Raw genomic sequence first — 27,334 nt, 5'->3', positions numbered from 1 at the left:
AGCACCTTCCATTGGGAAATTTGATGTGAATATATGCAGTGGAAAAAATACATTTGAAAAATGTTTTTATGTGGGCCAATTTCTACCACCGCTCTTTAGAAACATTATAAATTATTTATTTTCATTTTGTTTTTGTATTACTCAGAAAGTGTTATAACATATTCGTAAATAACGTTTTTTATTTACGGTACTTTTTTTTTTTTTTTTTTTTTTTTTTTTTTTTTTTTAGCATGGAGTCTAATTCGTTCACTCTGGCTGGCTTGACAATTTTCGGAAAAACCACTTTGTCCTTTCAGGTGCTCCTCGTAGTTTTCAGCAGGTTAGTCTGGGAGTAGCTAACAAAAAAAAAAAAAAATTGTCACACATTCAAGTGATTTTTCTCATAAAATATTGATCAGACACAAGTTTACAACCAGTTTAATGTGGTGTCGTCTGTTTCATTTTAGAAAACAAGCGGTACAAGCGGATCCAGGTATAAAGAGAAGAAACTGTACATGAGACGTGTAATTGGTGTTTGAATCACGTGCCAAAAGTTGCATTACCTCGGTTTACCTTCTGTCACTCCCTAAACGTCACATCTCGGTTTCTTTCCCACGTTGTTGAGTCAGTCATGGGCGCTCTGAGTCGTAGTGGCATTATTTCCGACAACACGTGAAGGCAGCAGCCACGGATTCCTAATTGGAGGCAGATTTTCGACATGAGGAGTGGCTTCTCCAACCTCTGCTTCCCCAACACGCAACAAAGTTTCCCCTCAGGTGGTCAGCTGTGTAACATTTCAAACAACTGGATAGGAAGGGACATTTTTACCACTCCGAGTCGCTGAGTATAAGTTACACAGTTGAAGTTTCATCAATGGTGTATTCGCGGAGGTTACTTCACTTTTAGGTAAGTTTGTTAGTTTTATTTCCAAAGTTTTTATGTCTGTCCCGTTGTACCCCCTTTCCATTCCTCGATAGACTGTTCTTTTTTTTCCAGACGGAAACATATCCGCTTTATTAACTCTCACATTGTACTATCAGGCAAATGTTGACTTTGTCATGCAAGAAGTACATCAACAAACTGAAGAGCCTCCCTAGACCAGTGTCTTATTTTCAGTCAAACGGAGCATGTATTAACATGTAGACTGTGACTCATTTCCAGGAAAGACAGCTTAGTTTTCTCATAATATGTCACTTCTGCACATTGTGTCATCATACTGAAAAACTGGAAGCACACGAAAAAACTTTGAAAATGATACCACAGACTTGCGATAAGTCACAGTCCGGAGTTTGTATTGATTTTTGTTGGAGTTGCCTGCCTTGCTTTTTGTGAAAACATGTCATGTTTCAGCTTTTTTTCCCCCCTGGATTTCATGCTCTTGTGGTACACAACAGAGACTCTTGCTGTCAAAATCACATCACCTGTGGGTGCAGTGGTTAGCATTGAGAAGAGTCCCCTGGTCATACCAAGTGTGTGTTTGTCCAGTTGCTAACCTTAGCCTTCCCAGTTCACTGGACCTTTCAGGATATCAAACCCAGCCCCCTGGTTCCTGTCCAGCTCTCTTCTTCATGGGAAAAGGCTTCTCATTGCCATGCAAATGCAGGGCCTTGATGTAGGCTCATAGAGATCTAAATGCATTTGTTTCATTGCAAATGGAAAACGATCCCTCACCATTTCTCCCCAGCGCCTCACAGTTTAACTCAAGCAACACTTAAAACAGAGCTAACAGACGAGACAGTGAATTTTAATTCAAGCAGGGAATGGCACGCAACTGAAGAGGGCAATATTGATGCCCTTTCTGTGCTGTAAAGGCTTTTCATGGTCACATCCTCCCAGTTTCTGTTGAATTTGTCATTCACTGTTTCTGGGCAAGATATTGCACAGTATTGCACAGTTACAGGAGATGAAACCAAAATGTGATTTCATTGCACTGTGTAGGCCATCATCTTCAGAGTAACACCCATGAAGTTTAGTCATTTATCCCATTTTTGCAGGCAGTTATGATCAATTTTATAGTAATATACAGAGCCTACCTTACAGATTAGTATATAAAAAAAAGCTAAAATGCAGCTTTTTTATTTGAGGCACTGAAGTGTATTTCAAGTCCTGCACTCCTGATTAGCGCTAATATTTGTCATTTATCATGATGAGCTTTCTGATGCAGCTTGTAGGAGAGTCAAACACTCTTTGCTTGCTATGTAGAAAATATCACAGCTGACTAGCCTGCCTGTCCTGCAGTGTGTGAGGCTGCACTGCGCTGCCTCTCAGCCCTTTTGTCTGCCTCAGATGGTGCCAGCTTAGAAAAGAAATGCTGTGTTTTTGAATGGATCTCGTCTGATCTTTGTTTAGCTTCACTCCTCTTTCTTTTCTTATTATTGCTCTCCACTGTTGTTATTTCTGTGGATCCCCGATGTTGTGGCTGTTTGCCTCATCTTGATTGCCACAATCCAGCTGGCTGCTGGCCACGATAATACGTCATACACCAACAATAAAAGGTTTACACCCCCAGAATGTGTCACACATCACAGGGAAGCCTCAACTGGGGGATTTAGGCAGGGTCACAGACACACGCATGAACATGTATAATATGTTCTATTTATTGTTATTCTAATGTGAGGAAAGTTGCATATTGCAGCTTTAAGGAGTGTAATGGAGATACACCAGATATGGGAACTGGCAATTTGTAAATAATAAAAATAAATAAATAAAGCACTGGTGTGCATCCACCATGCCCTCAGAGTTACTTGATAATGTTTGTTTTGGTTAATGTCACAGGTGTTGCTGTTGTTAACACGAGAGTGAGCCCTTGCCTTTCCAGCTCCAGTTTCGAGATAAGGAGGAGGGGCAACAATAGATAGATCTGTGTGTGTGTGTGTGTGTGGAGGCTGGATTTTCTCGTTCTCTGATGCAGACCTTGCATAGCGGAATTTAGCATTTCCTTACTCTCCACCTTTTTTTTTTTTTTTTTTTTTTTTTAAATGTATATAGCTCATATTCCTTTGAGCCTTGCAGTTAGCAGGGATCCATCATGTCCTTTGGCTTCAGGTCTCATTAGGACTGCTGGGTTGACTACACACTGTCATGTATGGCAGCATTCCTCTGCACTGTGACAGGGACAGGGAACATGCACTGCACGTCCGCCACAGGTAGGCTGTGTGTGTTGCCAGTGTCCACCTGAAAGTCTATACAGCGCTGGTCATCAGTCCCAGAGCCTGAGCACATAAAAGCTTTTCAGCTCAAAGGACCATTTCAGCTTTCAAGAGGGAAAAACAAACCAAAAATGAACTGCTGTTTTTTCACTCCAACAGCAATATGTTTTTCCTTAATGCCAAATGACTTGTAGCAGCTACTTTTTATTTCTGTAAAGTATGGCTGGGCAATATAATGCACCGATACCACATCAATATCTTGATATGAGACTAGATATCGCCTAGGTGCTTACATTTTGTAATATCATGATTTGAAGTGTTGTCTTGTCCTGGTTTTAAAGGCTGCAACACTGTAAAGAGATGGTATTTCCTGGACTTATTATTCTGTTCTTGCTGCTGTACCTGCTTGATCATCATATCCACATTACTAATGATTGTTTATCAAAAATCTCTTGTGTTTGAATATCTTATCAAAACACCAACAGTCATCCCTACAATATCATAACAATATCCATATTGAGGTATTTGGTCAAATTTATCATGATATTTCCTTTTGTCGCCTAACCCTATTTTAAAATATTATTTCTTGTGTGTAATTTAATGTTATACTAAAGAGAATGAGGTCCCTCGGGTAATAACAAATGTTCATGTATCACTAAATTATTACATTATCGTTGCCATTTAAATATCAATGGAAAGGTATTTATGCAAATATTTCCATACGTGCTTTTATATACATGAAATTGTGTGCATGCTTATCTAAGGATAAGTACTTGTAGCGTTCTCCATGTGAACTTTATTGTGGCAGTAAGGTGATACCTAATTGGCTGGCAGATGACTGGTGCATGAATGTGGGAGGTCTGGAGGCTGGACTGTCCTGGTCATCAATATTTCATGGCACTGCTGAAACATTGATGATGACAAGGATATTCAACAGATTGTCGGGCTGTGTTTTCACATTTTAGCCTGTTTCGGCAATAAACCTCAACCAAAAAAGGATTGTTTTCTTCTCTGATATCGATAACTCGAGAAGGCATATCTGATATGTGTGTATATATATATATATATATATATATATATATGTGTGTGTGTGTATATATATATATATATATATATATATATATATATATATATATATATATATATATGTACATATTTGTTTTGTGGTTGTATGACAAATCACCATCATCTGCAGTATCCCACAACTTTTTTTAAGGAAAAATTTTATAATTCCTTGTGGTCCAGGGGAGTCTTTGTCTTATTTGATAGGAAATTAACTGAAATCTTGGTTGAATCGAACCTTGCAATTTGTGTTGATTTATTTGCTGGAAAACAGATTTTATATATTTCATCACCCCTCAGAAATCTTGTGCAAGCCAGATGAACTCAGTTTAGCATCATACTGGGAGGGGCTTTTCCCCAGTATGAATTGTGCATTCACTCAGTCTTTGTTGAGTATAGTAACAGGCTCAGTTGTATTAACATCACAGTCTGATAAGCAGAATTTTGTAGATCCAGCAGTTACATGTCTTACAGCTGAGAGTTAACAACTGGATGATGTTTTGGTGGTCACTTTCACTGCCATGGTTCATGAGCAAGGCACCACCACCCTACGAGCTCTAGGATAACTGCAGTAGAGGTGACTCTTTGCACTGAACTTTGCTGTTTTTCTCCGCTTTCTTTGTATCCCTGTTACACAAGTGAGAGAAGCTGTCTGATCAGCAGTCTTAATAAGGCTTCATTAGCTGTCGTTAACTTGCCTGAAACCTAACTCCATATGGTCTTGGAATGTGAGCAATTTCCTCTCAACTTTTGACCCGATCAGATAACATTTAAGTTGGCATCTGTTCAAGTGAAGTGGCAGCTTTGATGCCACCTGGCCCATATAGCTCGTAGTGAGCCCAGTAACTGGCTGCAACATATTGTTCCCTCCCTCGGAGGGCACCTTGGGCCAGACATCTTAGTTAATTCAGACAAGTGGATTTCTCTAGCTTGGCCACAGCTGAGTGACTTGAAGCTCTGGAGAAAGGATTGTACTCCGGTGTGGATTTATTTCTGTCTTTCCTTTTCTAATGCATCCGTGTGGCACTTGACCCACCAAATCATTATAATTATTGGAAACCAAGACAGGGTTCACTCATTTGGCACATCTCGTTGAAGAGTTGATTTCACACAGTGAGCATAATTTTTCGGGGTCAATGAAAGTGTGCCCACTGCCCACCCACTAATGCTGGCGGCTGCTGAATGATGATTTCACGGATTGTTGTTTCAAATAGCCTTAGGATTCCCTTGAGCCACTTAAAATGGCTGTAATCACTGTTGACTCTCTAGCCTAATTGGAAGTGACACACAACATCAGGTGGCTTAGACATGCAGGTTACCGAGGGCTGCAGTAATAAGAAATGCGACCGTGAGCTAAATCCAGCTGACCACTCTCTCATCAACAATTTCTGCTTGGAAACGACCTGGTGTTAAGCTGTACTTGCCTTAAATAAAAGATCTCAGTGCCCGGGTCCACACTGCTGAGGTTGGTTGAGAGAACAGAGCAGTTCATACCCTTTGTTTTGCTGCAGCATATGCAGGGGAAGCTTGTCGTTTTTGTTTTGTTTTGTTTGTTTTTAAGGCAGCTGGGGCACCGTGGCTGCATGCGTTATGTGTATGCACGCCAGAGTAGAGAAGCTGATGAGTGTTTTACTGAAAAGGCTGCGTTTGCTCCGGAGACTGATCAGAAAGATTAAGATGTCCATCTTGTCAAACTGTCTATGGTGCATCAGAATGGGAAGACGCAGAAGGTATGTGTATCTCTGCCTAACTTATGGTCACTTCAGCATTAAGAGTGAACAAGCTGTCCTCATTTGGATGTAGGACAGCATGTAAACAAAGGAAACAGTCTTTCTTCTTTATTTCATTAAGTCTTTAAATGGCTTAATACCAGTGCGTGCAGTGCAGATCCACTACAGTGCTCTTCACAATGCATGGTAGGCCTGTATCTTCATGGAAAACATGTCCTGCGAATAGCTTCAACACACAGAGGGCACATATTTCAGTATTTTGAATTACATGGAGCTAAAGAAAGCAAACTCTGACACAGAAACTTGAGATGCTTTGATTTAAAAAAAATATCCACCTCCTGAATATTACTACTGGAGGTCCCTGATGTCTAGTAGAAATTTACCTTTTGTAATATCTTTGCCACCTGCTTGTGGGATAGTAGCTTGTAAACTAAAAGATGCTGAATTAAACTAACTAGTGGTTTATTGCCTAAAAATCAGTTTTCTTCTTTTTTTTTTAATTATTGTGATTGTGATATGAATTGAGCTGAATGTAGTCAGTCTTTTCAGCATCAATAAATGTAAACTCATCTTGATTTGAATACACTGAAAGGTTTCTCTTACACTGTCATTGGGCAGAGTTTCCACACAGCAGTAGAATACTGCTGTGAATACTGCTTTTTGATTAATCCTATAGCACATTTTTCATATTATCATTCTTGTCAGTTTAATTTCTAGGCAGTATTTGTGCAGCTACAAGATAATGTAAACCCTCCTATACTTTGTCATGTCATGCAACATGCAACTCTTATCACAAAGCCTTGGCTTCAGCTGTGTTTTTGTGTGTGTTTTAAATGCATCATAATGTGCTCCAGTAATTTTAGCTTTGCTTGACACTTCATCTACAAACCTCTATTCCCATACAACTTGCACGCACTCACGATGTTGCTGGTGATATTCAGCTTAGCGTCTGTGCCAACATTGTAGACATGTGAACTGTGTGCCTTGAAAGGAGCCAACCGAGACCGAGGCACGGCTGGATTAGTTTTACAATCTTATGATGTAATCCCATAGATTCCCTCACTCAGCAGATAAGAGCCTGTTGTTGTCGGTTTTGTTTTGACTTGTGAGCTGTGTTGAGGGCACTGAGCTCTGTTTTTTTTATTTTTTTATTTTTTTTTTGTGAGGTTTGGAAGAAGGAAAAAAGGGGGTGGTTACAAATTTCTTGGGAAGGGTGTGGGAGTTGTAAGATACTAGTCTCTACCACAAACACGTCTGAGTTTACTTTATGTTCATGGTTAAACTTAAGGTACACATTTTCATTCCAAGGTATTTTTGGAGTTTTTGGAGTTTTTCCATTTTGGATTTGAAGGTCTTCTTACTTATTTCATTGGGTTTGAACATCTCTCTTCCTGCTGTCTCTGTTTCAAATTTTTGGCTTCTCCCAACATGCTAAAATCCTTTTCACAGTGAAATTTTAGAGCAGATGCCCTCCTGTAGTGATTTATTTATTTATTTATTTATTTTTTACATGATCTAGCTGACAAGCAGATTGCCTTAGGATTCAGTGGATTCAGTCACACAGTGCATGGCCCTATTGTACTTGGTATTGAAATTACTGATTTTATTCTGTCACCCTGTTTTCCTGCTTTATGCACTGTTGATCCTGGAATATATGGTTGTGTTGTAAAAGTGTTTGATAGAATTGGTCCTTTATATGTGACTTTAGCTTCAGTGTGGCAAATGCAAATTTCTCCTGATGTTAAAATATCTAGCCTGGAAAAATTATCGTTTCGTTGTAAATTAGCCTAGTTTCATTTAATTCAGTGTTTTTAACACTATAAATGTCCATTCATTGTTTGTACAGTTTTATTTTTATTTTTCTGCCTTTATTTGCCAGTTTTGTGACAACCACATCATAATATTTGACTGCATTTTAGTGTTTATTTTTGTTTTTTGTTTTTTTGGCTTGAAAGACCCTTATTATCACTCGAATTCTTAACTAATTTGACATGATTGAATACAAACAGGGATTTTCCCTTCTTTGCCAAGATACACATAAATTTCATGTCTTTGGGACACGGAGTTCCTTTTCTCCAGGGCTCATGCAGATCCTATTTTCCTGCAGGATGGAGGCGTCATGTCTGGAGCTGGCTCTGGAAGGTGAGCGGCTGTGCAAAGTTGGTGACTACCGCGCCGGTGTGTCGTTCTTTGAGTCTGCCATCCAGGTTGGAACTGAAGATCTGCAAATTCTCAGTGCCATCTACAGCCAGCTGGGCAATGCCTACTTCCACCTGCAAGCGTATGAGAAAGCCCTGGAGTACCATCAACATGACCTCACACTTACCAGGTAAACAGTGACACGACGTCAAAATCATAAATAGTTAAATCGCCAGAAGTTACCAACCCACCAAATCTGGAAGCCCAGATATCTCATTTTAGGTGATTTCTGTCATACATGCATGCTGCATTGTTATGTAGTTGTCATGGTGCTGTCAAGTGACTGTCACTAAATAGGTTTCAGGCTGTTTCCCCTAGTTCCCTCATGACTTCCCTGAGTATTATCCATGAAGCAGGCTGTAGTTTTTGCTGACTCTCAGCTGAAAAGTGTTTTCACTTCAAATTTTGAGTTATTCGGCTCCCAACATGCAGACTGAGTAAATGCCAAACTGCCATTTTCTCGTCATGAGTTTTCCCACAACAGTTTGTAGCTGTGGGCTTCATCAAAGTAGAATCCCTGTAAATGATGCCCGAACATAAACCAGCGGCGTTACCTCAGATGCATTATTGGTTTGCTGCTGTTCTCCCTCAGAACCATTGGAGATGAACTCGGAGAAGCCAAAGCCAGCGGTAACCTTGGGAATACACTGAAGCTTTTAGGTCGGTTTGATGAAGCGGTGGTTTGCTGCCAAAGACACTTGGAAATCACCAGAGCCATGTATGATAAGGTGAGTTGTTGCATGAATTAGGAAAAAGGGAAGGCCACTGAATTCTTGCGGATTAATATGAGGCTTTTTCAGAAGCTTAAACATTTCTATGGTCTTGAGTTTTAGTTTCCAGTTCACTTTTTGTTGATGGGTCACAGACTAGAATTGCACATATGCTCCTACTGTTTTGGCTGTTCTTAGACATTCAGAAAGAACACGAGTAAGCTCTTAAGTTGTCTGGAATCTCACTGTGACATAAAAAGCAATCTGAAATTTAAAAAAAAAAATGTTAAAAAAAAAACATTCTGTCTGTAATGCCACAGAAGGCACAATTTAATTAAACTTTTTTTTTTTATGTTTAAATGATCAGTCAGTGATTAAAAGGCGTATTTGCTTTTAATTAGATGCTTTTACACCTAAATTAGAATAAATGGATGCGCAGTTGTTTTAGATCATACCACATAACATCCTCTGCAGCCACAGAATAGTTTTTGGTGCGCACCATGTCTGTGGAGCATCAGCTTGCCAACATCTAGAATAGTTTGCCAGCCCACATGCAAAGAGGAGGGTCTATCTTCAGTGTATTTTAAGTGCATAATTACAATGCTGGTCACTCTGGTTTCCTTCTGTGAAAATCTGGTGTGCGTGCTATAGGTTGGGCAGGCTCGAGCGCTGTATAATTACGGGAACGTTTACCATGCCAAGGGCAAGAGCATCTGCTGGGTTGGTGCAGAGCCAGGAGAGTTCTCTGAGGAAGCCAGGATAGCCCTGAAGAAAGCTACACAATATTATGAGTGAGTTGGATGCACTGTTTCCACATTTCTAAACGTAACATATAGCTCGTTTGGTTAAAGGGTGATGACTCCATTATGATGGCCACTGGAAATGGCACAGGTTGGCACAGGACAAATAGTGCTATCTTTTCATGGACGTAATCTCAAGCAGCGAGTTTTCCAATAATAAACACAACAAACCACAACAAACATGGTTTCTGTAGTCACAATATAATAATTTTAATAACATAATAACATAAAGTTCAATTCGCTTCTCATGTTGAGACTACTTTATTTGTTGAAGTTGTTGTAGTATTACTACACACTAGAGCCAGTTTGCATGTCATGTTACCGCAGAGGCCAACCGCAGGCCTCAGTGCGTAATAATACTAGCATTCTTCAATAAAAAATAGTTCCGACATAAGGATTTGTCTGGGAGTAAAGCAGAAAAAAATGCTGTTGTTGTGGAAACTGAAATAGTTTTTTGTGTGTTTGTTGTGGTTTAAAAGGTTTTTTGTTTGTTGACCCTGTTTGCAGTTGCTGCTGTTGTCCTTCCTAGGCACGAGAGGACTGGCTGCTCAAGGTTATATTCACGCAACCAAATCACTATTGGACTATAACTCATACAACCTCATGTAAAAAATTCTGAACTATCCCTTAACTGAAAAGGCTAATTTCTACTGTATGTATCCTATTGAAGTGTCCTTGAGCAAGACACTGAACTGTTTCTTGCCTGTGTGTTGTAAATCTCTCCAGATAAAGGCCTGTAATGTATTGTCAGTTTAACGTTATGTACTCAGAGTTGCCATGATATTGTGTGACGGCCATTTTAGCAAAATTGCTATGTTTATATTCTTTAAAAAACACCTTTGAAGCCTCAACTTCTGGAAATTCAGTCCATGAAAAAGTAATTTTTAATGAGAATGCACAAACTGTCTTGTGTCCTCCTTCATCCAGCCCGAAGGTAACATTTTGAAACAAAGAAATAATGGTTTTCAGTAAAAAGCTGGTTCATCCTAAAACCTTCATTATGCTCAGCCTTGACTGGCGGTCGGGGGGTGTATTGACTGTGCCTTAGATGTGTGAAAATGTTCTTTCCATTGATATATATAAACAAAAGTTACAGGATGGTCCCTGAACCTTTTGGTTGTTTGGTGTGGGCTCGGCTCGAGGGCTTCAAAAAGCACTCTGGAAACAAACCAAATCTCTTAGTTGTGTAGAAATGTCAACTATTTGTTTTGTTCATTTGTAAATAAAATGTGAAATAATGTACTATATGTGCACATTAATATATTTCTATTTATTTTTGTTAAAAAGGGCAAACTTGGGCCTTGTGAAGGAGTTGGGTGATCGGGCAGCCCAGGGCCGGACCTATGGTAACCTTGGAAACACATACTATCTACTGGGTGACTTTCAAAGTGCTGTAGCTGCTCATGAAAAGGTATTGTAGCACATTACTACTTAAAATCACAAGTATGCCTGTAGTGTGTATTACACAATGCCAGCTTCGAATAGCTTTTCAGCCCTTCATTTTTCAAGGGCTTTCATACAGCGGTAGTTTTGGGTCATACAGATGAACACAAATATAACTAACCTATTTTACTCTCTAGTTTTGTTTTTTTTTTTTTTTTTTGTCTTTTGGCCATGGCTTTGTATCCAAATAGATTTTCTCTCTTTTGTTGTGTCTGTAAAGGCTATGTACCCCATCTTGATCATCTCAAAATGTTGTGTGTTAATCTTGACCTGTAATGTGCACCCTCCTGTTTGTCCTGGTTGGCAGCGCCTGCTCATCGCTAAAGAGTTTGGGGATAAGTCTGCTGAGAGGAGGGCCCACTGTAACCTTGGCAATGCTCACATATTCCTCGGCCAGTTTGACTTGGCAGCTGGTCATTACAAGTGAGTAAACCTGAGGAGCAAGGCCTCTCACATGACTGAAATAGGATTAAGTTGTTCCTCTGGTTTTTCATTCTATCATGTGTCAACAACAACCATTCACTTTTTTTTTTACCCTGACTGTGGTAATAAGCTGAAGTAATTTGCCAGGGCAACAATATTACAATCATGATATACTTATGATTAAACAACCATGAACCATCAATTAAAATGCACTATATTAGATGAAACTTTAATGATCCCTATTATAAAATTGGGTCATCCCAGCAGCAGAGAGTAAGATATAGATACAAATGAGACAAACAGCATGCACTGAACACAATCCAGTTAATTACATTATATTTAGAATAATACAACAACCAAATAGAGGTACGGTGTCTTTATAATCCTGGAGCATTAGTAGATGAAATTCAAAAACTTTTAAATCCCCAAACTGCAGAACTTTATAGACACAGAAACCTTAAGAAAAAGGCAACAACAGGGAGAGAGCATAAGACCAGATAACTATCATTCTTCTGCACCCACTCTAGACATTCTTTGACCTGCCTCGCCTCTCCCTTTCTTTGTGTTTTGCCCCCAGGAGGACTCTGCAGCTGGCCAGGCTGCTTAAGGACAGGGCAGTGGAAGCCCAGGCCTGTTACAGTCTGGGGAACACCTACACGCTGCTGCAGGACTATGAGAGAGCCATTGATTACCACCTCAAACATCTGGTCATCGCTCAGGACCTCAAAGACCGGTATCTGCCATAAATGCCGTTTGTCACAAGCTTTTACTACTTCCTGAAGCCCACTGGATGCATGCATTTTGAGTGTGGGTGGCACGGAAATGACATTAAAGTGGCGTCTTCCTTCTGGAATTCAACTTGGAGCAGTGGCAGTAAATCCCAGTTCATGTATACAGAGCATTTTATTCAAACTCTGCTGACTGTTTATATGTGGGCCGTGCACCACAATGTGTGCCCTGCCCATTCTTGCATAATTCAAACTGGAGTGTGCTCAGCCTTTTTTCCCTCCATGTCTTGCTGTAGGGTTGGTGAGGGCAGAGCATGCTGGAGTCTAGGAAATGCCCACACTGCCCTGGGGAATCATGAGCAAGCTATGCACTTTGCTGAGAAACATCTGGAAATCGCCATAGAGGTAATTGTTTACTGTTTACCTCCTCTCCTTGGAGAATACAATCAGCATCAGCCATCTGGTCACACTGCCATCTGGTGGTCACCTTGGTAACAGCAGGGAACTGGCAGTGTTTTCACAGTTTTTGAAGATTTAGATTTTTTTTTTTTTTTTTTAGAGAACATGTAGTCACTGATTTAAATTTATTTTACTATGCATAATGATGGGGGGGAAAAAGAAAACCCAGAACAGTAAGGAGAGGGGAATAAAACGAACAATGTTAAAAAGTTTTACTTTGTAGTCAGGGTAAAAAACCCGATCCACTGTTACATTCATCAACATGGGCTCCTCAGGGCAGCTAATTTTAAAAGACCAACTATTCCTGGATTCCTGTGAAGTTGTGTTCTGTAATATACTTGAATTTTAAGTATCGCTTCTGGATAACCTGTGGTCAGAAACATCAAATTTTTAATTTAGTACAGAGAACGCAATTGTGTCTACTCTGATTTAACTCTACACTTAAGCCATAAGGGCTAAAGCCATACAACGAAATTCAGCATTCTTAATTAAAGCAGTGATTTCATAATATAAACATTACATTTCCTATCACATGGAATTATGCGTGTTGAACTCTTATAATTTACACACAGAGAGGTTGAGTGCCTTTCAGTGTATTGTAAAGGCTCACTTACCAATAGTGCTGACAAAGTAGCATTTTCTGTACTTCTGTCACATTTCTTTGTACTGGAGTGATATACCCTAATTGAGTTTTCCTTTATATGGACTGTGTTTTTGCATCCGGCCCAGACTAAAGACAAAAGCGGCGAGATGACGGCCAGGATGAACTTGTCAGACCTGCGGCTGGTCGTTGGTCTCAAGTCCAACTCCAACATCCAGTTCAACAGCCAATGCAACACCAACAGTAACAGCTGCGTTCTGTCAGCAGGCCACCAGGGTTACCGCATCCTCCCAGGTAAATCTGCTCTCCTCAGCACAGTGCAATTACATACACCATGGGACATGCAGTGATGTAGTTTTTGTCAGTGCCCTCCCCCAGGAAAAAAAAAAAATGTTTTTTTTAAAGCCCATTTCCTGCAGGTTTACAATAGATTTGCATGAGTTGAGTCCATCTGAACTATAGATAAAAGGACACTATCATTCAATTCCAGTGACCATAATTCCCCCATTATTATGTTAAAAGTAGATATGGAGTTTTGCCTGGCTGGCCACATCCTGAAGAGCTACCCAAATGCAGGGTTTTAGTGTTTTGAACAGGGCTGTATTTGCAGAAATAAAAAAAAAAACCCTGAACAGAGGATTTTTAGCAAGTATTTTCATTATAACATGTAGCTGAATTTGCTTGCCATTGTTGTATTCATGTATGTTTTCACAGTGTTGTACATATTGAGCTGAACTATTAGCACCATATTTTGTGAAGCTGTGCTGAGAATTGGAGTGGGTGGACTGAAAGGAAGACATTTTTGCATTGCACTCTCTTTTGAGCTGCACAAGTTGGACTTTTGTACCAGTTATGAGATTGGTTTGGATAAAAATACATGTGTCTGTTTTCATTTAGCTTCTTTGTATGTTTTTGTGTGCATGGGGGTGTGTGTGGGGGTGTGTGTGTTACTTGACAGTCTTTTCACTTTCCAAGGTTCTCAGTGTCTAGAATTTTTATCCATAGCAGCCAAACTGAATTCCAATGTCGACTTTATTAACAGGGATGGAACTCATCCAGGAGACTGAAATGTTTGGATTATGAATGAAAGATAAAAAGTATGGTTATAACATATAGGCTACAGTAGCCTGCACGTCTCACGTTTCATTAAAATGCCATGTCGTTAATGATATCCAAAAGTTCATGTGGTAGTTTACAATAGTATGAAACATAAATCTCCAAAAATGCACAACTTTTTCATCAAGAAATCAAAATGTTTGTAAAATTATATGTGAACATGTGCAAATGGCAGATGAATGCCTCAGCTGAGGCACAAGTGACTTTTAAGGGGCAGCCAAACAAGCCATAATGAAGGCTCATTTAACATTTATTAAACAGACTACTTTTGGCTGTTAAGATGTGAAGCTCCATTAACAAATGCAATTTCACCAGCGTTCCCTCCTTTTGCAGTTCAGCCACTTCAGACTGCTGTTACCTTGTGGCAGTGTGTCTCATCTCCCTCACTTTCACAGTCAGATCCACTTTTGATTGACTATTAAACTATGAAGACAATATCTCCTTTTTAATAAAGGTTTCTAACTGTACACAGCCTACACAAAGTGTCATGAAAGTAACTCATTGTCCTCGCAATAAAGGAGCACTGCTGGGACAGCTGCATCCCCTGCCCCCCTGCTTGCAGCTGCTATAATTTTGGCTCTGAGAATTTTCAGTTGTAGAGAGAGAAAAGACCAACTCTAGACCCCAGTGTCCTCATTTGTGGCTATCGCTGTGAATTCAGCCCCACTGTTGGATTTTGTGCTTTTGCTTCAGGTGTCAAATCGTCTGCGAGGAGAGGCAGCGCAGAAGACTTGGAGCTGCTGAGGCCGAGGCCAGATAAAAATACAACTGGACATACACAGCCACACTCAGTATGTATGAAATTAGTTCACAAAGTAGAAATGTTTTTATCTTGGAGTGTATTATCCTGCGTATGCCACCACCTCGCCAACATTACAAACTCTGAATTGTCCTTCTCCATTTGTTCTCTTCAGGCAAAAATAAAATAGGCCTTGTTCATTGCTCGCATTTCGGTTACAATAGCCACTTGGCTTGTTGAATGGTAGCCCTTTTTTTGTGTTAAACAGCTGAGAATAACTCAGTACCTGTCTGCCTAAATACTATTGAGGCAGGCCCTAAACTCATTTCTGGTTAGTTGCATTGTTTTAACTCTTGTGATTGTGATGAGATTTTTAACTTTTGTCTTGTTTTGTTTTTATATGAAGCAGCAGCTGTTGAAGTGAGAGAGTTGAGAATTATGTATTCTTGAAATATTATTGTGATACTTTGAGATAGGGAATGCTAAAACATAAAAAAAAAGTTTCTAAACAGATTACATCCATTAGTGAATTAGATGATGTTGGCACAATATTTCATTGGAGGTGAGGTAAGGCAGTTATTGCAGCCACTTGAGGCAATGTGTTAAAAAACATCATACATTCTGCACTCCATTGCCACAGTTTTTACTCAAGCTATGGTACAGCATAAACATGCATAAAGGCTTAGACTTCTGTCATAACCTGAGTGTATCAGTCTTGTTCCTCTAAAATGAATCTGTACACACACAGGACTGGGAGGAGGATGTATTCAGCAGGTCTTCCAAAGATAACACAATCAAGGCTTCCACCAAGCTCTTCTTATTCCACCGTCTGAAAAGCAAGAAGCAGAAAAGCAAATCGCCCCCTAAAGGCCAGCAGGAGAGCAGCAAAGAGCCCTCGACCCCTGAGCCAGACCCAGCGGTGTCAGCTAAGGTGCATTTAACCAACTTTCAGGATCATTTTCAGTATAACGTTAGAGGTAATGTGTGAATTATTGGAACCAAGATGTTTATTTTTCTGCTTGAAAATGACTGTACATTCCAAAAGGCCAGCTGACACGACACATAATTATTATTCTATTATAATTATTAGTCTCTAATACTGAAGTGTTTGTTTTTACGCTGTAGTCAGGATCACGTGACACACTGGGAGAGGATGGCTTTTTCGACCTCCTCTCTCGTTTCCAAGGCAACAGAATGGACGACCAAAGGTGCTCCCTATTGGACAGCCCGAGCAATCTCCCTGACCAATCCTCTCCCTCTTCTACCCCACCTGTAGCTGAGAGGAAATGTGAGTTGTGCCCTCCCTTCCTGGTTTTCCCCTGCATTCACACCATGCCAGTAATTGCAAAAACAATTTCCTGACTTGGAAGAAACATTCTCACTACCCTTCAAGGTGTAATTGCAAGTGGAAAAGTCTGAGTTAGTAAATGAGCTGTCTCTCACTCTGAAAATCTGCCCCTCAAGGGAGAAATCATGATACAATTAATTTTGCCTGTGAATGTCCACCAAAATTGCACTGCATCGGCTAATAGTGAAACACGTGTAAGATAAATCCTTACATCTGACAATAACTGTCAGCAAGTTATGAAATATAGCATTTCAAGTTTTCAAATCCAGCCCAGTGTTTCCACTATTCCCAAATGGTGTGAATTCAGCATGTGCTTGCCTAAATAACTGTATTTTCACAGCAAATTTTCAAGTGTTAATAATTATTAAGTGGACACTAGCAGTCTTAATTTTTAACAGTTCCGTAATTAAATTAACACTGGCAATTTTGCTGTATACCTCATCATTTGTGTCACTTGTGGTGTGAAGGATTACTCAAGTTTTTCCATAATCATACTCATTTTATTATTAATCTCCTCCAGACCATGTTTTCCTGTCTTTGCCTCGTCACCTTTTCTCACTTTACTCTTCTTTCCTTCATATACACTACTTATTATTTCAGTATTTCATATAACGACAACGTAATTATGCAAACATGCCATAAATTTGCACAGCATTATTAAATGACTTGTGAGGTTGTTGAACGGGCTAATGTGGGGTTGTGTCTCTCTTGTTAACGCATCATTAAATGCGGGCATTATTCTCGCTTTGGGCGCAAGAGTTCTTGTGATCATGTTGTGGATAAGCCTCCCCCTCAAAAAAAAATGTTAGAAAAGGAGCTGCAAAATGGCTATTTAGGAGGGTAACTGTAAAACCTCTGAAACAAAAGGAGTAGTATATGTGTTCAGTATGTTATGTACATGTATGTGATGAGGGACAAGAAAGAACAAGGACTTGTTTCAGGAGTAAAAGGCAGGGTTCATCATGTCCAATATCAGACTAGAACCATAGCAGCAGAAGCATGCTGTACCATTACCAGCAGCTCTTTCTGTGCTCCTTTATCCACAACATTTTATCATTATCATGATCACGATCACAATGTTTTATAAGATGTCATTATCATGATATATGTCATATATGTTGAATCATCACACAAAGAAAGTCAGGCAGTCAGTTTTTATTGGCAGGTCATAAGGGTTTGGGACTCTCTGATAATTTTCTTTTTCCCATTACCATGAGGGTTTAGTTTAGGTTGTGTTTTCCATAAACCATAGGCCTGTGAAGTCCTGTGAGACTAAACAGTGATTAATGATTATAAATAAACTAGAACTTACTTCTTCATAGCAGGCTCTCCATACCTACAAAACCCTTGAATCACATAACCTCTGTCAAATTATCCATGTAAAGGTATATCTCAAAAAATTTGAATATCATAGAAAAGTTCATGTTTTAATTTTAATTCAAATTTCTGTTTTAATTGTGATGATGCTTACAGTTCATGAAAATCAAAAATCCAGTATCTCAAAACATCAGAATATTACATAAAACCAATAAAAAAATAAATAAATAAATAAAAAAGGATGTTCATTTATGCACTCAATACTTGGTCCAGGCTCCTCTTGCATGAATGACTGCATCAGTGCGGCATGGCATGGAGGTTATCAGCCTGTGCCTCTGCTGAGGTGTTTTGGAAGCCCAGGCTGCTTTGAGAGCGGCCTTCAGCTTGTCTGGACTGTAATAGTTCAATCTCCCTCCCTCAAGGAACTTTTAAAAGATCTGAGGTTAAACAAGCAATTCAGCAAGGTTGTCGCTGCTCCGGTTTATTATTTATTTTGGTTGCGGAATAGTTGGCTGTTTTCATAAAAGATAGCCCTGACATAGAGCCCTTAAATGTGTACACAAATCATCTGTATTTGTATTAGATTTCAGTTTAAAAGGAAGTGAAATACCTCAGTTTGTTTATAACAAACTTTACATACAGTATAGATAAGTACAGGTACCGTTAGTTTGTCACAGTCCGAACTGAGGTGCCAGAGTTCAGAGTATTGAGTGCGTAAAGGAACATACTTTTCAGAAGGTCGACATTTTTGTATTATAAATCCTTTTTGATTGGTCTATATTCTATATTCTAATAATTGGAGATACTGGATTTTTGCTTTTTGCCAAAAAGCAAATCCTCAACCTTTATGTGTAATAAATCTAGAATATACAAAAGTCTCACTTTTAGAGCTAAATTATGGAAAAAACAAACTTTTCCATGATATCCTAGTTTTTTTAAATGCTCCTGTATGTCTGTCAAACATAAAAATTTGAAGAAATAGCCCACTGATTATAGTTGTCTCTGCTTATAGCTATTTTGGAGTGCGAGACACCCTTGCAGGATCCTGGTCATTTCCTGGAGCTGCTGGCCAGCTCCCAGGCCCGTCGGCTCAACGACCAGCGAGCCAGCCTCAGCCATTTTCCTGGCTTGCGACTCAGCATCTCAGACCCGCCTCACACACCCTCCACCTCCAGCACAGAACAGGCCCCCTCAAAAGGTGATTAAATAGGAGGTACTGCCGACTGTTGGTCTCTCACTATGTCACTATTTTCTTCCTGACCTGAGCCTGTCATCTCCTCCCAGCCCCCATCTCCAGCACAGATCCAGCAAGCACACCCTCCCTGTACAGCCATCTCGAGGCCAATGCTGAGCACCCTGAGGGGGATGATGTCTTCTTCGACATGCTTGTCAAATGCCAGGTAAGAACGAAGAAAAATGACTCTGGTATCTTGCTTGTTGTCCAGCACCAATCTATAAGGACCTTTCACTACACATTGACAAAAAAAGTGTGTGCTCCTTATTACTGCTGGAAAAACATCAACTGTCAGAGTCAGCCCTCAGAAACACCAAACTTGGGTTTCTTAATGGATTCAGTGTTTTGCACCAATGTCTAACAATTACATGGGGTGAAATTCATTTTTGAGACAGAGATACCAGTTTCCCCAGTGTGGGCAGCCTTAGTAGCCCATAATGTAATGCAGCCACAAAACGGCAGACGAGCATTTTGTAATCAGTGGTATTTAAATTTCAAAGTGATAATTTAAACAGTTCTGGCAGGTTTGTTGAGGTTCAGGTCAGGTCTTTCATATCTTTTATTTTGTTGTTTCTTTTTAAATCTGTTAAAAGTCAAGGACAATGTTTGTCATAAGTAGCACAGATCTAGCGTCATCAAAAGACGAAACAAGACCAGCTTTAACATAGGGAGTTAGTCTTTTTAATGCATAGGCAGTGTGAAGAATGCATTTCAGCTATATGCAATCATCAGTGTTAAACCAGATACAGAGGAATACGCAGCACATATGAGCTGTACAACACATTACAGCAGACAGTAAGTCAACAAGTGATGTCATCAGTTGGTACCTGATCTTCTCTGCCTACCTGTGCAAATGTAGCATCTCTGAGTGCATTTGTAATTTTGAAGAAGCAGGACAATGTGTGTATTTTGACAGAAAATCCTCTGGTTCTGATATTGCTCTTTTCACCTACATGTGTAACCCACAGCTGTTGCCTAGTTCCCATCTGTTCATGCTTGTCCTTAGGGGGTTGTTGAAAGTCATTCTTGGAAATACAGGAAATCACTAACTGAAGTAGACAAGGCAGAATGTTCACAGACACAAGTAAATTGAATATGTTGATCATCATGAATAGTTTAACAGTGTAAATGCATCTAAAAGTTGTTTTGTTTTGTGTGTGATTGCTGTCTTGTACTGCAACATGTTTTGTTGTCGATGAGTGTATCTCTGACTTAATGTAGCTGTACTGTCTATCTCCATTTTGTTTAAGGGCTCCAGGCTGAATGACCAGAGGTGTGCTGCCCCATCTCCTCCAACAAAGGGGCCTACTGTTCCAGACGAGGACTTCTTCAGCCTCATTCTGCGCTCCCAGGCCAACAGGATGGAGGAACAGAGAGTCCAGCTGCCCCCTGGCTGCACTCAGTCCAAACCAGACTGACACCACCGTGGGATTTCTCTCATAGTCTCAGGATATCCATTTGTTACCCGAATCACAAGGGCTTTCATAAGGTTCTCATGACCATTTTGATTTTCATATTTCATCATATTAAATATGAAAATCATATTTCATATCATTATTTTGTATTTCCTGCCTTTTTGGGGGGATCAAAGTGATAACGTGACGCCACATCCCCATCAAAAAACTGCCATGATTGCAGGGGAGGCTAGAAGGATCCATGGAATTACTTGATATGATACTTGTCATTTAAGACATTTATACAATCTTAAGAAATTTTGGGGTTTTGCAGACTCATCTCTTTTTTGGCTCCTCTTCGTCGTAACCACTTGTCTCCCTGTGGCACCCCTCCTTGCTGCTTCTAACAGAGACATTGGGTGTCTACTCTGCAAGCTTGCATCAAGCTCCTCATCCAGGCTGTGGATTTTGGTTAACAGGGTTGGACACAAAGCATACTCTATTCCAAGAGTATAAGCCAAACTAAATAGCTTTCAACTTTGTGATGTGTGAAAAGAGACTTCACTCACATCTAAGCATGCATGTGCTTGTTACGAGAGAGTGGTTCTTTAGTAGGTAGCATTGAAATGTCTGTTCAGTCCATCATTTTAAACTCCTAAAAGTGTTGCATTTTTTAATTCAGCTCAGCCCTCTCTCCCACCATGTCTCCATCACAGAAGGCCAAATGAGGAAAAATGGCCCTAGCTCACCAATTTACCAGGTGTGATTGGTGTAGCCATTTTCTACTTCTGTATATTGGACTTTTTTTTTTTTTTTTTAAGAATGCCTGTTTTACATTGTTAATTATATGTTTGTAACAAACCTATATGTATAAATGCAGTGAGCTGATGAAGGGACTTTTAATCTTTGTGACAAGGTTTTACAGGGGACTAACTGACATGAGGGGGAAAAAAATGAAATGTTTTATGGTTGGTTTTATATTTACTACTTCTCCTGACTGGAGGGGAAATAAAACCTCATTTAATCAAAAGAGCAGCATTTTTTAATTCCAACTCCATTTATTTAACCAGAAATTTACAAAGTGCATAATGGGATTTACATCCTAGAATTCAAGTGGTGTGGTTTTGTAAACAATGAAGTTTCAGTATCAAATCTTTTGCGTCTTTTATCATCATAAATGTTACTTACAAAGCATCAGTGCATCATTCAGACCAGAACTACCTGTCTAAGTTCTTCTCATAGCAGAACTTCAGACTTTCTCAGAAGATTTATATTACTCTATGCTGAGTAATTCAGGCTACAAGTCTACTGGGGTTCTGTTTTTTCCTGTTTCCAAGGCAAAGGATGTGAAATGGCACATCCAAGAACTTTAACAACTGAGCAAGTTTTTAAATCGCTTGGTACTTAAGGGTAAAAATACTTCAAGTTTAATCACGGAATGCAATGCCTCAAACACATTTTCAATATTAATAACTACAGCTTTCCCTAAACAAAGACAGGTGGAGGTTTGGACGAAAAGGTTAGTGAAAGCAACAACCTGGTAAAACAGAATTAACCAGCAGGGCTGAGGCTCCGGGGACTAGGAACGAGAGTGATGAGCTTAGGCTATGAATCCATTATGCAGCTGTCTCATAATGCTATTCTTCTGAAGTGAGTGTCTCTCGAAGCTTCTTCCATCTGAAAAGGAAAAAAAGTCTTAGTCTCGGTTCCATTAGAAATGTGTCTAGCTGAGGTGATTAAATACCATCCTACGCCACACAGCATTCACTCCATTTGCATCCTCAGGTTATTTTATGCATGCTGGAGGTATGCAAAATGACTGAAAAATAGCCACATATCAAAGCCTTAATATCAAAAGCAAGGAATAAGGGAACCAAACATCAAAGCAATGACCAGAGGAATTGCATTGGCCTCTTGCTTTCCACTGCAGTAGGCTGCATTTCATCTCACCTAAATGAGAAACAGTCAAAGAAGCAGCTGCGGCTCTCCTGGAGCCTGTAAACCCCAGAGTTTGGCAGATCTTGACACATCGATATGAATCTCTGCAGCTCTGACGTTGGGGTTCCACTCTGCTGCTGTTGCTGAATGACAAATCAGAGCATATCATTAGTCTGCACTGTCACAACTGCTGTGCAGTGAAGTTGCAGAGGGAAATATTTTGATCAAAAACCTTGATGGTGTCATAGGTGTTTGTAATGAGGGTGATGAAGAGGCTGAGGATCATGTAGATGAAGAGTGACACGAAGGTGTAGAGGTAGATCCTACTGAAAATCCACACAAGCCTGCTTTTCTTCTCCATGTTCTTGAAGGTGGGGAACATGTCGTCTCCGTTGATGAGTGAGAACAGACACTCTGACACCGTATTCAGTGTTCGGAACTAAAACAAAAAAACAAACAAAAAAAAGAGCAGAAAAGTTAGATCAGTGGCGTAGACACCATGTGCTCTTTTAAAATATCAGGCTTTCTAATACTTTTTCCAATGGAGATTGTTTCTTCTGAGATTCTCCCAGTACTCCTTAATTTTTGGGGCGAGATAATTTTGATCACATCTTTGTTAGATCAGGGTTGCACCAGGCTATTATTGATAATGACGTAAGGCCAGGTCTACACTGGAACCAAAAACAGAACTGTTTATACTGCTTAATATGTGTGAAAACTGAACAGTGGACTGAACAACTGGATTAGAGTCTAAAACATGTTTGGCACTGAGAAAATCCAGCCTAAGTTTCTTTGTATTTTGTAAATGCTCCTTGCCTTTTCATGATATGGGCCAAGGACAATCCAGCCACAGAAACAGTAGCTCAGGTATATGATTCCAGCACAACAGATGAAACGGATAACATTTGGGAAAGCTGCCCTCAGTGTCAAGATGAGAATCTGGAAAATCCACAGAAAATATGGCAAGAGACTTGAGCATGCATACCCAAAGAAAACATGATTTAAGCACAGGCTAAGCTGAGGATCAAACTGAAGTATTTAGAGACCACACACAAGACTGCATCTACTCCTCCACAGTACTATACAATAAATCAGATGTGATTTAGAAGTCTAGTCATTCTGTTTGATAATAAATAACTATAATAAGTAACACTTAGATTTTACATCAAGGTAAAATTATTCACACGCTCCATGGATCATGAGTGAGAACTGTGTTCAAGTTTGTTTTACCAAATAATACTTCTGGCATGCATGCAAGTTTGTCATTTGAAACAAAAATGGACATGACTCGGCCTTACATTGTATTTCTTGAAGTATCCCATGTAGCGGATGACACCAATCCAGACGAACATAGTGCCCGTGCCAAGGAAAATGCTGCACACATCATAGCTTGTGAGGGCCTAAAAGAAAGAGTATGAAATCGTATGTTTGAAATATCTGACTGAAGGAACATACACACAGCAATTTGAACTATAGCTAATATTCTGGATAAATTTATAATCTACAAGGTGATAAATACATCACCTTGGTCTGGATCTCTATTTTGAGAACTGAACCAATGATGGTCAGAGTGTCACTGACAATAATCAGGATATACCAGCCGCTCACAAACTCCAACTTGTCCGACCATGGAACCTCTTTACTAGTGTGATCCCTGCAGTAGAGTGTGTACTCCTATGTGGGGGAGGGGGAGGGAGAGGGGGAGGCATGTAAATACCGCTTTAGTTGCAGTGCTATTTCATTGTCATTTGGTACTTAGCTGTCATTAAGTTAACTTACAAACTGCAGCTGTATCCCAGTGAGCACTGAGCGAGTGCACAGGGCGAGGGAGATGATGCATGTTATTATGATGAGGCAGTCAAACAGCAGAGTCAAGTGTATGTTTTTGGGAGCTGAAGGCACAGAGAAATAAAGATGATACACATTAGAAAAAGCACATCTTCAAAATTTTGATGGAATGTAATTACTTAATGGCCATGCAATGCAACAATGAGACAGCAGCTCATATAAACACCAATCTTGCAAAACCTGTGGTGCAAGACTGACAGCTTCCCTAGTCTAAAAGTAGCTCATTTGACTTACATGCTCCAGTTACTTTCCAATCTCTGCATTCATTGATCTCAACATCGTTTTCCAGGTCAACCTTGATCCTACCACTGTGGACTTCATTGTTGAAAGTGATCTGTTACATCAGAGAATAGTTTTCAAACGTGGGGGCAGACAATGTGAAGAAAGGTTGCATTCAACTAGCCAAGCCCTAAAATGAAATATTAAGCTCTTCAAATTCCACAGCAACACACTGGTTGTTAAATGTAAAAGCACTTAGATCACATTGTTCATAACTGTGTGCTCAGATCAACTTCATAATTTGATTGACTGGACAAGCTCAACGTGCTGGGATAAACAGCATTTACACAGCTGACTCATTTAATTTTTACAGTCCACTTGGGGCCGTGTCAACTGGTTACCACTGTCCCTGTCAAGCCAGCAATAAGCACTCAGATCCGTGTCACGTCACTGCTGGAGAAACATAAAGTATAATGAGATCTTCTAGTCTGTACTCAGCTGTAAAGACAAAGTCAGGTGACATACTATGACAGTGAAGTCGTAGCAGTCTGGCTGCTCCCGATGTCTCACTGTCTGCAAATTTATAGCCTTGAGAGTGAACATGATCTTCACAAGCAGCAACCTGGAATCATAGCAGAAATGTGGAAGTTTGACAGGGTTGACAGGAATTTTTACGTACCACAGCAAACATGATCCAGCCTTAAGACTACCTTTACTAACCTTTTAAAATGTAATTCAAAATTATCTATATCTTGCCATGACTGGGTGTACATGGGATCAATCTCAAGGCAGTCTGTTGGAAACGGGCAAATAAAAATAACTAAATACATTAATAAAGAAGTAAAAAGTCTTGCAAAATTAAGTATTTTAGTGTATATTTTAGAGATATTATTGAGAACATTTTGCATACCAGTTTCCACTTGGGCATCAATTTCAAGGGTCTCATTTCCGGGATAAATGGTACCATTCCTGTAGTATTCTTGACACAATGACATGGGGGTGTAAGTGATGCCATTTTTCTCATATGCATGATTGCCCACTGTGATGTTACGTAGATGTCCATACTACAAATGAACAGTTGAAATGAACAGTTGAAATCACCACCATCACACCAGTTCAAAACACAGGCAGTTTGGTGGTATTTTAGAACATATTCTATGCAGCAACTTAGCAAGTTCCCTCTGAAAAGAAAAGTTTAAAACCGTTTACATTGTTTAAAGGAATTGTCATTTACTACTATCCTTACACAGGTGTCATCCACAAAACTGCAATGTCAAGAACAAAGTCTCATGACACAGACGCTTTATAAGCTATTTGGACCCTATGAGCACATGAGTAATAAACCTTCATCAATGATTTACAGTAACACAAAATCAAAAGGAAAAGCTGCCTTATCACACCACCAAAACATCTTGTGACACCACTTAATTATAGGAAATAAAATCATGGTGTCCCTTGCAGTAAAAAAAAAAAAAGAGAGAGAGAGAGAGAGAGAGACAAAATGCTTCCATTAAGTTACCTGTTCTATTATGTAGTTGATGTGATCATAGACGTCTGCCTGTCTGTACAGAGCATACGTGTCCATACCCCCATCAACATAATCTTTCAGGAAAAGGTGCTTAAACGTCATCAGGTTTTCTTCCTTGAAGGTGACAACCATCTGGTTGCTCAGCCCGAAAGACACCAACTATGACAGGAGAGACATTTTTAATAAAGATAAAGGTAGTAAAGAAACACTACTATGACATGTCTGAGTGTACTACCTGGATAGTTATAATGGCAATTTTGATGATCTGCAGCATGAGTTTCCATGGTATACGGCCACGAGCATGGTACTTCTCACAGGGGTTCATGAAATAATATTTGATTTTCCTCCTGAGGCACTCCACCTTGTCCAGGTCGTCCTGGTGCCGCTGTTCATGCTCTCCCCAAGAAGGGTGGCTGTTTGCCTCATACACTGAATACAAGTCGCTGGACTCCTCCATATCTAAAAGTGGTGATATACAAACACAGCAGTGGTGATGGGCTTTTGGCAAATGGCATAAAGCCAATGAGGCTGAAGTGGGATGTGAGGACCAAAACACTATAAACTAGTTTGTAATGTGTGAAAGTGTGTGTGTGTGAGCACTCTGGTACAAAAGGACTTTCTGGACTGAACATGTTAAATCAAAATATTTCATCCACCTGAACGACTTGCTCAAAACAGCCCAACCCTAATGGGGTTACCTTTGTATATTTATCAGCTACCAAGCTTGCATGACTGACTTACAGTTTATTGCCACACATTAAGCTGCGAGGACACAAATGTTGTCTGGTTGTTCTATCTACGCATTTTGTTTCTTTGATTAACCACATGACAGGAAACAAAACAATGGAATTAAACTGTGGCGTTGGTCACAAGATAGGCAGCATGAAGCTTTAATAGGTAATGTCTGCTACTGCATAATCCATTGCTTACACTAACTAGACTATTCAAAGTTACACTTCCATTGTTTTGCCAACAGTGCCATCTATTTTGGTAAACACGTTAAAAATGAGGTGGAATTATTTATTTAAAAAAAAAAACAAAAAAAAACCGCCTAGGTCAGGTGTTCCTACCTGAGCACTGCTGAATAATAAGCAGCATCTCGCATTTCGAAACCGGATGATTGTCGACCATTGCGTTAAATCTAGATAATGCTCCCCAAGTCGATTAGCACAACAGTAACCATCAATGGAATCAAAGACAAAACACTCACCTCACTATGTGCACACCAGGTTAATCAATTTGAGTAATTGCGTGCAGCTGACACCTGCGCTGCACCTCGCTGGGTCCAAAAATGTCTGCCGTCTTCTTGATTAAAATTCAGCAGTGCTGGATATACAGGATTTACTCATACAGTTCGGTTTGTTTTTTTA

The 27,334-nt window shown here is 39.7% G+C and overlaps 2 protein-coding genes across 6 annotated transcripts; one reads left to right on the top strand and one right to left on the bottom strand.

The window, feature by feature from the left end:
* Positions 1–688: 688 nt before the first annotated feature.
* LOC115357631 (G-protein-signaling modulator 2-like) lies at positions 689–21,461 on the top strand. Of its 4 annotated transcripts, XM_030049202.1 has the most exons (16): positions 5,504–5,920; positions 8,028–8,249; positions 8,712–8,847; positions 9,481–9,620; positions 10,917–11,040; positions 11,380–11,495; positions 12,073–12,228; positions 12,520–12,628; positions 13,412–13,577; positions 15,093–15,190; positions 15,887–16,069; positions 16,264–16,426; positions 18,816–19,001; positions 19,088–19,203; positions 20,288–20,466; positions 20,518–21,461. In XM_030049202.1, the coding sequence occupies exons 1-15, from the start codon at positions 5,781–5,783 to the stop codon at positions 20,453–20,455; spliced, it is 2,223 nt and encodes a 740-aa protein (XP_029905062.1). In that variant the 5' UTR covers positions 5,504–5,780; the 3' UTR covers positions 20,456–20,466; positions 20,518–21,461. The 4 variants fall into 4 exon arrangements, with proteins under 4 accessions (XP_029905063.1, XP_029905062.1, XP_029905064.1 ...); XM_030049203.1 differs by lacking the exon at positions 5,504–5,920 and adding an exon at positions 689–885 and having other exon boundaries at positions 20,288–21,461; XM_030049204.1 differs by having other exon boundaries at positions 5,504–5,655; positions 20,288–21,461.
* Positions 21,462–21,757: 296 nt separating this feature from the next.
* On the bottom strand, positions 21,758–27,323 carry mcoln3b (mucolipin TRP cation channel 3b). Of its 2 annotated transcripts, none has more exons than XM_030049206.1 (14): positions 27,175–27,323; positions 26,200–26,423; positions 25,956–26,123; positions 25,347–25,500; positions 25,157–25,229; positions 24,962–25,058; positions 24,452–24,551; positions 24,149–24,261; positions 23,894–24,043; positions 23,668–23,769; positions 23,186–23,308; positions 22,602–22,808; positions 22,382–22,512; positions 21,758–22,108 (listed from the first exon to the last, which is right to left on the bottom strand). In XM_030049206.1, the coding sequence occupies exons 2-14, from the start codon at positions 26,419–26,421 to the stop codon at positions 22,069–22,071; spliced, it is 1,680 nt and encodes a 559-aa protein (XP_029905066.1). In that variant the 5' UTR covers positions 26,422–26,423; positions 27,175–27,323; the 3' UTR covers positions 21,758–22,068. The 2 variants fall into 2 exon arrangements, with proteins under 2 accessions (XP_029905066.1, XP_029905065.1); XM_030049205.1 differs by lacking the exon at positions 27,175–27,323 and adding an exon at positions 27,035–27,168.
* Between the last annotated feature and the right edge of the window lie 11 nt (positions 27,324–27,334).

The sequence above is a fragment of the Myripristis murdjan genome, chromosome 4 (assembly GCF_902150065.1).
Source record: "Myripristis murdjan chromosome 4, fMyrMur1.1, whole genome shotgun sequence".
Lineage (NCBI taxonomy): Eukaryota > Metazoa > Chordata > Actinopteri > Holocentriformes > Holocentridae > Myripristis > Myripristis murdjan.
This window is presented reverse-complemented; position numbering and strand designations above follow the sequence as displayed.